We start from the raw sequence: 13,082 nt of genomic DNA, 5'->3' as shown, positions 1-13,082 counted from the left end.
AACCATTTTCACTGCTGGGCTAATTGTTGTTGCCACTGCTAAATTAGAGGGTATGTTATATTTGACATAATTTGTACTGTAGCACTGTGATCAACATATTGCTTGAAATACATTCATAATCAAGAAAAACAAGCTGCAGGAAATAAATAAAATGCAAGCATAAAAACTTTAATCAAAATTAAATAGCAATTAATTAATAAGCATACTGCTTCATCACAACCTGCCTTTCATCATCTTATATATAATGAAAAAAAACACTTGTACATACTGCTCATTGTCTTTATTTATTTAAGTGTTTACCACGTTGTGGCTGTTGTTTGGATTAATGTTGATATACGATGTAAGCGATGGAAACCAAATGCAAATTTCTTGTTTGTGCACAACCTTGGCCAATAAAGTTGATTCTGATTTATTGTGCATGTGTTTAATGCATTGTCGAGCCATTCATGGTGTGCAGAGATGGCCATGTGCATTTTTTTTACCTAACCACATATAATCACTTGCAATAGATAATGTGTTCCATATGCAGCCAAGAACCTAAATAAAATCTTTATGTTTTGTTGATCCAACAAGTTCTCATCTTCATTGTAATCTTGTAATCTTAGTCAGCAACAGCTTAGAGCAAAAGCCATGAAGAGCTGTTAAGCTAATTAAAATAATGGAATAAGACCAGTGATATGCCGTTGGCAAGTCCTGCAGATAACCTGGTGGAGAAATCGGCACTCTCTGTCGGTTCAACCATCATTTTTTGAAGCATCTGGTTTAGATTTCTAGCTAGATTTTGGTGTTATGTTTTGTGCGGTTCCCTTCTATCCCGTTAGTGTTAGTAATGTCATTTATAGGGTTTTGTATCTAGGACAATCTGGGCTAAACATACATATGAACTGCATACTGCACATTGTATATGTGAAAATCAACAATAAAGTTTTTGTTTTCTTTTAGTCACAATTATTTTATGCTTTCTCTTGGTTAATCACATAAAGCCCAAATAAAACAGACGGATGTTTGTAGTTATTAGATGACAATGTTGAAAAGGTTAGGTGAAGCGATACTTTTACGAGGCAATGTATAAACGTTAAAGAGACAAACACTGTTAAATTATATTAAACATGTTTTCCATGTGATTGGGGTATACAACCTTCAATGATCTTTATAATGTGCTTGCAGCACCAACACAGTCTGAGCATTCATTGGATAGCTCTGTTAAGAGGGCACAGTTCTGCACTATGTCACAGCAGCCTTCAAATGCTGATTCATTCTGGGCAGTTGTATAAATCCAAGCACCTTGGCATGCAGACCGCTTCTACATACATATTTATGTGTAATGTCACGGCCTTTCAGGCATACCATTTAGAGCAGATGGTTGCCTACATGTGCCAGCTCAGTTTTGCTTTACAAAAAGGATATCTTCATAAAGTATCAAAATTGAGTGATTAACTTAATTAATTTCAGATTACATCCAGCACAACAGTAGGCAGACAGAATAGATGTTATAGTAACCTATGTTTGTATGACCTTCAACCATTTCAGTAATTGTGTGTTGGTGCGTGGGTGTTTGTGTGCGTGGGTATGTGGGTGAGCTTATGTATAGAAATATGTGTGCTTGTGTTGAGTGGGTGTGTGTGAGCGCAAGTTTGTCAACTGGAAGTGTACATTTGTAAATGTGCCGGGAGCCATAGGTCACCAGACCTCTACAAACATTTGTGAAAGAAGGGAATCGCTCTCAGGAACTCAGTGAATACTTGCGTCGTACCATGATAAGATGCCACTTGTCCAATAAGTTCACTGGTGACATTTCTTTGCTACAAAATATTCCAGAGTCAGCTATTTGTGCTTTCTGCACAGTCTATAGCTACAGACCTCCAAACTCCATGTGGCTTTTAGAATAGCTCAGGAACAGTGTGCATTGACTTTTTTCTAAGGGGTTTCTGTGGATAAGCAGCTTCATCCAAGCTTTACATCAAGTGAAATGCAAAGCATTGGATGCAGTGGTGTAAAGCAAGCCAACACTGGACTCTACAACAGTAGACATGCGTTCTGTAGAGGAACAAATCATGGCTCTCTGGCAATCCAATGAGTGACTCTGGGGTTGTCAGTTGCCAGGAGAATGCCACTTGCCTAAACACAGTGTGTCAAGTATAAAGTTTGGTGCAGAGGGGATTATGATGACAGAGTGGAGACTGAGCCAGCCCTTCTCATCCAACATCAATGTGTGACTTCACAAAAGTATTTTGGAAGAGCAGTCAAATATTTCCATAAAAACAATCTAAAATGTTGTGTTAAGCCTTTCTGGAAGGCCTGAAACTGTTACAACTGCAAAGTGTGTGCTGATATCATATTAAACCCTATGCATTGAAAATGGGATATCACTCAAGTTCAAATGTAGGTTTGACTGTGTGTGTGTTCGTGTGTGTGTGTTTGTGTGTGTGTGTGAGTGTGTGCGCACGCAGGTGTGTTTGTGAAGGCAGACGGGTTGAAATCTTTGGGCAAAATAGTCTATATGATGAACATAATTTCTACTAACGCAAAAAAATCATCATGCACTTGTTTGCATTTGGTAGAACCTGCTCTGCTGCGTATCCTTTGACCTTGCCGATGAAGCCCTTTTGGACTGAACTCAGACTTGCTGGTAATCCTGACAAATCTCAACAAAGCTAGTCATATTGTCTCGTGTTATGGGAGCAAGTGAAGAGGATGGAGACAGAACAGAGATGTGGGACAATCTGAGATAGAAAAGCTTCTTTTGACCATGATTAGACGGCTAATCCAATACTGACAAAATGCAGATGAGGGAGAAAAAAAAGGGGGTGGGTAGGGAGCATCAGCATAAGTCCATGTTTTTTGGACAGCGGTCAGATGGAGGCTGAACTAACCATTCACGGGACTGAGGCTGAAGAGCGCTCAAGATGATGAGCTCCCTTTGAGCTGCAATCAAAATGCAGCGCCGTTTTGTGGGCCGATGAGTGTGCAGCATCATACACCCTCTCCCTTCTCTCACATTCTTTTCTCCTCATTCTTATCCCAGACCCAACACCCCCCACCCCTTCTGCCGTCTCATTATTCTAGCATTCAGAGGATGCCTAGCAGCTGCTGGTAATTAAAGGACTTTGGGAAGCTCAAACCGCACTGGATTAAAATAGAATGACAGAGAAAACTGAGATGCCAGTTCTTGGTCAGCTACCCCAAATTCTCCCCTCATCATCTCAAATAAAACTAATGTCCTTCCATGTTTCTAATTAGCAACCTCACAATGCTGCATTACAATGAACATGCACACAGATAAAGAAGAAAGAGATGCAGGACACAACAAGGGTTGGAGGAATAGAGGATGGATATTGTGGATGGCAGCTGCAGGAGGAAAGAGGAGGGTGATCAAAGAGAGGGGCACTTATGTGTGGTAAGCCAGCCATCTCTGGAGCGTCAGAGAGCCAATTCCAGAGGGGAGAGAGAGACCTAAATGGAAACTGCACTGAGAGGGTATAAGATAGTTGGCATAGCTTAGAACCTAGTGTTTCGCAAAGGGGCTTGGAGGGAGGTGCAAGAATTGGAGAAACAGAGACGGATAATTTTACAAAATCAACAATGGCTTGGTATGAGGATGGGGGGGGGGGGGGGGTTGAACGAATCAGCAGTGATCACAGCTCGGCTGGGAAGAAATGTAATTTTGGGTTAGTGGGATGTCAGGAGCTCTTCACAAGAAGGATGCAGCTGCTTTTTTTCTCCTGGCAGTCTTTGACAGAAATGTCCTTCTATTCTTAGTTTTATTGCACATTCATGCAGCCTTTATGGTTATTAACAATATTTAAGAAACCTCATTCAATATATTTGTTCCCACTCACTCCAAAAACTACTTTTGTTGGAAAATATTGCCACAGAGATGATTGCAGTAAGAAATGCTAGTCACTTGAAAACAACTTTATGGACTCTTCCTTACAAAAGAAAATTCTTGGACCAAAGGAAAAGAAAGCACATATTTAATTTGGATCTTCTTTGGGAAGTGGGTTTGTATGGAGTGCTGTTGGGAAGTCCATGTCTTACCTAGGTCAGAGTGATCTAATCTTGTTGAGAAATTTGGAACAAGGTTAATAACTCTTTAGAACAGGGGCAAGAGAATACGTCAAGCATTTCCAGTCAGATTCCTTCATTGATAAAAAAAAAGGTAACTATTGCAGGAAATATAGTAATGGATTATCATATCTAAAAAGCACCTCAATTCAAAAATATGTCATTATTCTTTCAAACTTTTACAAAGGTATCTATACATGCTAAACATCAAGTTAATTTATCCATAGGATTAGCAGTACCCAGTTGTTACATATCATTTTAGTTCTTATAGATACAACATGAGTTGTTCATAAACAACTTCTGCATTTAAGAAAGCTTTTGATAAAGAAATAGCCTAGTGTAACAGCCTTAAACAACAGTTTTAAGAAGTTTTTATGAGAAGCTGTTTAATACCAGCCTGGTCTTTTGAGGGACAAGCCAGAGTCAGGAGTGGACCACCACCTGTCTCAGTGGATTCTGGACTACCTCTGGCTGCCAACAGTATGTAAGGACACGTGGCTGTATCTTTGACAGGCAGGTCTGCAGTATGTAATTGCGCTGGTACAGTTCCTCTTCACCCACTACATGGCAGATTTCTCCATCAACTCCCCAGGCTGCTATTTAAAAACATTCTCCGATGACTCTGTGTCGTCCTCACCTGTGATGAGACCAACTATGTCAGAGTACAGACAGTGGAGACAGGACTTCGTGGACTGGTGCAATCGTAATCACCTCCTGATCAACACAGGGAAAACTCTGGAGCTGATGGTGGATCTCCACAGTCGCAGACCCATCACACTGACAGCGTCAAACATCCAGCGAACTGATGTTGACACAGTGGAATCTTATAAGTACCTAGGTAAATAAACTGGCCTGGAGTCACAACACTGATTCTCTTCACAGGAAGAGTCAGAGAAGACGCTTCCTGCTGAGGAGATTGATGTCTTTTGGAGTGAGGAGGCACACCTAAAGACCTTTTTGACTCTGTGGTGGCATCAGCTATCTTCTATTGGGTTGTCCGTTGGAGCAGCAGCCCATCTACAGCTGAGAGGAAGCGGTTAGGAAAGTTTATCAGGTAGGCCAGCTCTGTCCTAGGATGCTGCCTCGACCCAGTGCAGGTGGGTGCAGGTGGTGGGAGATAGAAGAACTCTGGCAACAATAACATCACAGTTGGACAATGCCTCCTACCCCATGCATGAATCTGTTGCAGAACTGGAAAGCTCCTTCAGTGACAGACTGCTGCAGATCCTTCCTCCATATGGCAGATCCTTCCTCCCAGCTGCTGCTAGACTCTATATACATGTTTGTCCACAGTTTTTTCATTTCTTGTAAATATTCTGTGTTTATTTAAATAAATATACATTCCCATGTTGTAAATGTTTTCTAATTATCCTTCTCAGCTGCACATTCTTTTGTAACTGAGTATGCTATTTTTAATAGCTGCACAGTATATTTTTCAGCTGTAAATTTGCCCTTACTGTACAGCCTCTTATTCGAACTTTGTGCTTTTTTGGTTTACCCTAGTGTGAATCATGTGGTTCGATTTGCCGGTCACTTTACTGCCGTTACACCTGAATTTCCACTGAGGGACAATAAAGGTTGTTTCTATTCTTTTCTGCTACAGGTCTCCCAGTAAGGATTCTAGAAACTAGTCCATGCATTTGTTACTTCAAGGCTGGACTACTGTAATTCGTTACTATCAGGATGTCCACAAAATGCAGTTAAAAGCCTTCAGATGATTCAAAAAGCTGCAGCAAGAGTTCTGGTGAAAATTAAAAAGAGAGATCATATTTCTCCTATTTTAGGTTCCCTTCATTGGCTCCCTGTTAAATCCAGAATAGAATTGAAAATTCTCCTCCTCACATATAAAGCCCTTAATGATCTAGCTCCATCATACATCAGAGATCTGATTGTTCCATATGCTTCTAACAAAGGACTTCGTTCTCAGACTGCAGATTTACTGGTGGTTCCTAGAGTCTCTAGAAGTAGAATAGGAGGCAGATCCTTTAGTTATCAGGCTCCTCTCCTGTGGAACCAGCTCCCAGTTTTAGTCCGTGAGGCAGACACCCTGTCTACTGTTAGGGCTAGGCTTAAAACTTTCCTTTTTGATAAAGCTTATAGTTAGAGTGGCTTAGTTTATCCTGAGCTATCTTCCTTATTTTTTACCTCCGTCTTCTTCCCTCCCTGTTGGTTGGAGTAAGGTGGAGTCAGGTTTAGCCTAAACCGGCTCAGTTATGGTTGAGGTGCAAACACACCCCCCATTTCTGCTACCTGTATGACCCCTTCTCTTTTCCAATGGTTATAATCAGTCTGACAGAGGGAGGTATTCCAATCCTTGTGGTTTTTAGTATAACAATGACCATCAGTGGGACCTTTTGTGGGGTTCCTTGAGACGACATTGTTGTAAATAAGCGCCGTTTAATTAAATAATCTGAACTGAAACTATCTGTGTAGTTATGCTGCTATAGGCTTAGGCTGCTGGAGGACATAATGACACTTTCACCATCTTCGCTACATTCTCACACTACTCTCCAATTTTGCATTGTTTGCTGTTATTTCAGCTTTTAACCTTGTTCTCTCTTTTCTCTTCCAAGAAGCTACACCTGGCCTGACTCTGTGTCTACCTGTGACACCTTTCTGGAGAGGGGAATCGTCCGAGCTTCTGCTGGCAACAACTTAATGCTCACCCTCTACCGATGATCCACTTGGCCCTGTCTTTCAGTGTTTAACCCTTTCTCTCTCCTAGACATGGAAATTGACTGAGCTTTTACTGTAACTAATTATATGTGCTCTCTTTCAGACTCCAACCTTGAAAACTGGCTCAGAGTTTATCTGTTCTTTCTTTCAAGGTGAAACGACTAAAGGAGCTACATCCACTAACATTTACTTTTCTTTCCCATAGAAAGTACTCCTGGATCAGTGCTTCTGTGTTCTTTTTGTGTCTCTGCTCTGTTCTCTCAAACCCCCAGTCGGTTGTGGCAGATGGCCGCTCACACTGAGCCTGGTTCTGCTGGAGGTTTCTTCCTGTTAAAAGGGAGTTTTTCCTCTCCACTGTCGCTACATGCATGCTCAGTATGAGGGATTGCTGCAAAGTCAACGCCAGTGACTGTCCACTGTCTCTACATGCTCATCCAGGAGGAGGGAATGCTGCAAGTCACTGACTGGATGCAATCTGCTGGGTTTCCTTAGATAGAAAAACATTTTATCCAATTTGAATAAAAAGCTAACTCCGACTGCACTGTTCAATTATTAGTATTAATTGGAATGTATGTACCTGACTGTTGTGAAGTGCTTTGAGACAACATGTGTTGTGAATTGTCAGTCAGTCAGTCAGTCAGTCATTTTCTACCGCTTATTCCATAGTGGGTCACGGGGGAGCTGGTGCCTATCTCCAGCAGTCTATGGGCGAGAGGCAGGGTACACCCTGGACAGATCGCCAGGCCATCGCAGGGCAACACACAAACAACCATGCACACACTCATACACCTAAGGTCAATTTAGAGTGACCAATTAACCTAACAGGCATGTCTTTGGACTGTGGGAGGAAGCCGGAGTACCCGGTGAGAACCCACGCATGCACGGGGAGAACATGCAAACTCCATGCAGAAAGACCCCAGGCCAGGAATTGAACCCAGGACCTTCTTGCTGCAAGGCAACAGTGCTACCAACTGCGCCACCGTGCAGCCCAGTGTTGTGAATTGGCGCTATATAAATAAAACTGAATTGAATTGAATAGAACAGAAGAAATGCAGCTCGTGATGTCTTGGCATATGTTTCACTGTTCCTCTGAGCAATAAGTTCAAGTCATATAATGGCAATGAGAACTCTGCTTCTTATTGTACAATTATGTTGGTCAAAAGTCTTTAATTTCAGTTTACAGAAATAACTACAACAAGCTTTCCTCAGGTCATCAGATTTAGTCATGTCTAGCCTATAGACTGTATGATCAGATAATTATGGATTCAATTATTTTTTTCTTAATGTGTGATTTCACCCTTTCTAACATTTTAATTTTATTTAGATATAAAATGAGCATTCCAACCAGCTGCTGGTTTGATCAGTCATCAATCTCCTTTAACTCAAATTGCAAGGGCTTTTTATAAGGAAACAACAAAACAAAACAAAGCATAAAGATTACATACATTTATTTAGAAAATATTGTTCTGGAGAATAATAAGATTTTTTATGAACATTCATTATGAAAAACCTGAAAAGGTGCATTGAAATACATATTTTACACCACAACTATTACAGGCATGGTAGCGTTTTCAGAGATCAATGGGTGCAACCATATGGAGCTCCATAAAAGCTTCCTATTCTTCTAGTAACTTTATTTCCTCCCTGCAGTAACTCTGCTGGAGCTGACAGGGGTCCTGCCACATTTGGTGAAGGGTCAGGATGGAGAAATGGAGATTAGAACTAGAGACAGGTGGCACAAAGGTTCCTGTTATTGAGCGAACAGATGGCTGATCTAACGTAAATCAGGGTGCTGACCTTTTCTCCCCACAGTACAGTCCACAAGTACTTATAATTGTACACAAGAATTGACCCCGCACACAATGCTTGCATTCACACATTTAGACTCACACCCAGCGCATGTTTGCTTGAGAACCTGCATACACATAAAAGAGATGTTTCCTCGTCACTATGCAATTCCTAAACCCATTCACCATGTAGCATCAAGAACTTTTTTCCATGCCGAGCATTCAGATTCCTTCCAACTTGAATCATTCCCGTCTTTAACACACCTACACAAACACATGTGATTAACAGCCTTGCATGGAGGGTCGTGTTGTGGTAAATGATCTCTGTGTGAAGGCACGCAGGCTGCAGGGAATACAGAGCTTCGGTTAGCCTCGCCTGTTCCTTTGCAGGCACATGCTGAATTACCCTGTCGGCAGGCAATTATTTGTCCTGTCCCGGCTTCAGAGTGGTGTAAATTACTTTAAGTGCACTTTTCCAGGGCCGCCATCACAATAATGATAATTGCAGCGGCACTGTGACACACGTAAATACACCTTCAATAGCTCGGTATTTGGGGGGGGGGGGATAATAAGCAACAGATTTAAAACAAAGCAGTTAAGAAAATCTCTGCCTGCCTTCTAAAGACAAAGCGGAACATAAACAAAGTGTGCTTCGATGTTGTGTTAAAATCATTGTCTGTCCCTCTCTTTATGATTTCAGCATCTAAATGTAAATATAAAAATGTAACTGTAAAAATGCATGACATTAATGCCTACACTGTAAGGTTATAGCCATTTTTTGAATATTGTGCAGATGCCGAAAGTTACTTCTCTTGCAGTAAGGGTTCAGCACCAGCAGGTGTCACTCATGGCTATTATGCACTTTTTTGGGGCAGAAGGTAAATACCCCAAACTTTCTCGCTGTTCAGCCTTATATGCATAACAAGTTGTCAAAGTGGACATATCTATAGTTCTTTCTAACATTTTTTTTTTATTTTATTCAAGCACATCGAGTTCCAAAACCAGAATGGGATCACTTTATTTAAATATCAAGCCACATCAGAGCAGAGGAACAAACTATATAACTGCTTACAAGTAGCTCTAAATCAGCTCTGCACCTCTGAGGCAGAAGCTGTCCTTTTACAGGCAGGTTCTGTCTGCTTCTCTTAAGCTCCATTAAATCTGAAATAAATGTGAAGTCAAATAATCTTTGTGCTTTCTGTGATGGAAAAATTAGGAAGACTTAAAGAGATGCCAAACTAAATCTTCTAAACTAATATCAGTGTACATATATGATGGTGACTGATGGATACTTACATATTATGCAGGACGCACCAGCCACAGTGGGGGTCCCCGGAGCTCAGACACTCTCCACAGGTCCCGTACTGTTCGCAGGATTCAATAGGAACCTGGGTAACCTGTGAACACAGCAAGATGTCTTTGTGACAACGTTTTTACTTTTCATTGTATTGTATAAATAATGTTGTTCATTTCAGTTTGCCAGTATAGGGCATAACAATGCTCCCAACACCCACAGCCAGACTTGATAAAAGAGTGTAAAAAAATGTAAAATCTTCAGTCAACCTTTTAAATGAAGTAAATGTATTCAGAGGAGGAAACATTTCATGTTGAGAAATACAACTTTTTAACAAAATCCCTTTTGACAAGAAAAATGTTAGTGTGTGTCAATCTTTATAACTCAGGAATTAGCTACAAGGAACTACAAATTATTAGTAATTATGAGTAATCCACAACTTTCTGTTCTCCTTGGGTAAAAATTGACATGAGCCAGATTCCTGTGGTTTTAATCCACTAGCCACTGGACTGGACACATTTTTTTTGTCATAATGTACAGTGAGACAGGTAGCAACAGAGGTAAAAAAACAAACTTTACTTATAGAACAGTAATGCAGCAAAAAGTAGCATACTCTAATTATCCAACCTCAATACACAATGTCAACATCCTAACCGGATGTTTGGGTTGGATGTCAGGTATGTCAAGTATTTTCTGTTCCAACATCATAAACTTAAAAATGTAAATTTAGCTAAACTTCACTGGACCTTTAACTGGAACCATGCAATTTGGTCAGATGACAGTGAGATTGAGCTTTCTAGTAACAAACAATCTAGGATGAATATGTGGAAAAGAACCTCATGCTCACTATTAAGAATGGTGTTGTAATCTGTAATGACATGGGCTTCATTCAATGGCCCTGGGAACCTTGTTAAAGTGCATGAGATCATGAACTCTTCGAAATAACAGAACATTTTATGCAAAAATCTCCAGAACCCTGGCAGATAACTGAAACTGGTTCAACATTAAGTTTTCAACAAAATGATCCAAGACACGGTCAAATATTTTAGACACAAAATGCATATTCCTTAAACTATTCTAAAAGAAAGAAGGGTACCAATGGCCTGGTGCACTAAATTATGTGCTCTGTGAATTTATATTTTTTATTTATGAGATGTCAACTGTTGTACAAACCATTTAAACAGCTGTAAGCAGCTGGGATCATTTGGCTGGAGAAGGCAGTTTCTCTGCCATCAATGAACGTCTGTCTGCCCCAGGGGCGACTGTCCACCTCGACAGAGCCTGTTTAAATACGCCCACACATGGACGAGCAATGACAGATGTAGAAAGCTGATTGGAAGAATTGTTTCATGAACTGAAGTTGATTTTTTTTTTCTTTCAAAAAGTATAAGTTACATAACCAACAAAAAGTCAACAGTGATAAACTCAAAAAAGTTCAGGGCAAAGCAAACTGGATGTCAACCATAAACCCTACTGTAATCCAAACAGGACTATCAGTTTACAGTCACTTAAAGAACAATAACTCTTGCGCTCATCCTATTAATGGAAAATACATTTTACTTGCAGAAATATACAGTTGAGAGTTTCCACACTAAATGTGAAAACAACAGCACAAAAACATCAAGCACACATCACCTCAGGTAGCAAAACACAGTGAGTCAGCTGTGTGATCCACAACCTATTTTCAGCTGCTACACAACATGTTCTCATCCCTCAGTGAGAGCTTTAAAACATATACAGCAAAACTAGTTGGTATATTAACTATTTTCATTTAATTCAGTGGTTTTTTTTAAACTAAATGAAACAAAAATTAGACATTGCTATTTTTTTCAATATTTTCTAAATGTATAAAAGCCATACAGTTCTCATTAGATATGTTACAAGAAACCATCTGATGGCCCGAAGTCAGCTTGGCCCTGAGTAGTGACTCAAACTCTGATCTTCTTCTAAATATTGAATGCATCATACTATACACAACCAGACTGATGTAGTGGCAACTCTCTTCGGTGTGGATACTGCTACTGAGTGAGGAAGATTCAAAATTAGATATGTTCAGGACTAGTGAAAAAGGATCATTGTAAAAGGAAACAAATGTCTACAGCACGTTTGCAGTTTAATTAGGCTCAGAGAGAGAGAGAGTGCACATTTTTCAGCAAAACACAAGAAGACGGAATGGAGTACAAAAAAGGTGCTTGGTTTTGCCCAGTAGAACTTTCAACTTCTGTTTGTTGGGGAACATGCTGGATGTGTAAATGTTTTGTGGCTGTGAAAAAGTTAAGTTAATGGTTCGTGTTCTTCAAAATATACACATGGGGATTGCTGTTTTCATAATGCTAGCCTGGCTAACTGCTAAATCGCTAATATAAGAATCTATATTCAGTTAACAATTTGAAATCTTTCATTTCAAATTGTACTGTTTGGAAAATATTAGTAAAACTCGTGGTGTGACCTTACCTCCTAACATAAATCATAAATGACTGCTCCAGGAGGAAGAGTATTTGATGTAATTCTAATATGTTTTACAAAAAACTGAGATTGGAAATGGAAAATTCTGATAGTTGAATCTCACATCTATGGATTTCTTTGGATTGTTGCAAAATACTCTTAAGCATAAATTGCATTGTGTGCAGTGGCATGTCGGATAACCTTGAGAACTTATTTTCTGTTTAGTTTGTCAGAGCTAAGTTTGGATTAGGTAATTATAGAAGTTATAAATAACTGATATTGGAGAAACAGGAGGAAATGCTGTTACAGAAGTAAGGCAATCCATTAGATAGACAAAAGCCATTGACAGAGTCTCGCACAGCTATATAAAACAAGTTAAACTCAGATGTTTCACGCTGGCACAAGACAACACTGGTAGCTACCAGCTGATTTTATACCTTACACTTTTGCATGGGGATGGCATATCCATTTCCCATCGTTTTCTTAACTAAAAAACTTCAGCGTTAACATGTTAAGATCATATATGCTGAGGCTGCTGTTTGTTTTTAGTCCACCTGATCAGCACAGGCTCATTATTTAACAACCATGAATCCAAGGTTTTTAGATCACACAGATGGGAATCAGTTTTAGAGGCACAATGTTATTTTAAAATGATAAGGATAGAAATGGACAAAGATTTCTGCTCACTTAAAGGCTCTCAGTCGGGTTCTACAGTGCAGAGGTCTCTAGATGCTTGTGCATGCATTTATGTGCAGTCAGGACAGACATACTTACTATTGTACCTCACTTTATCTGCACCAGATGTTTTACACATA

General features: G+C 39.9%; 1 protein-coding gene across 1 annotated transcript in view; it reads right to left on the bottom strand.

The window, feature by feature from the left end:
- Positions 1–13,082, bottom strand: part of plxna2 (plexin A2) — a 277,277-nt gene that overhangs the window by 118,475 nt on the left and 145,720 nt on the right. Inside the window, exon 5 of the mRNA XM_047362018.1 lies at positions 9,825–9,925. Within this exon, the coding sequence (XP_047217974.1) occupies positions 9,825–9,925 (101 nt within the window). The remainder of the gene's footprint in view (positions 1–9,824; positions 9,926–13,082) is intronic.

Source organism: Girardinichthys multiradiatus, chromosome 1, assembly GCF_021462225.1.
Source record: "Girardinichthys multiradiatus isolate DD_20200921_A chromosome 1, DD_fGirMul_XY1, whole genome shotgun sequence".
Classification (NCBI taxonomy): Eukaryota; Metazoa; Chordata; class Actinopteri; order Cyprinodontiformes; family Goodeidae; genus Girardinichthys; species Girardinichthys multiradiatus.
The sequence above is the reverse complement of the archived record's forward strand: the minus strand, read 5'-3'. Positions and strand labels throughout refer to the sequence as shown.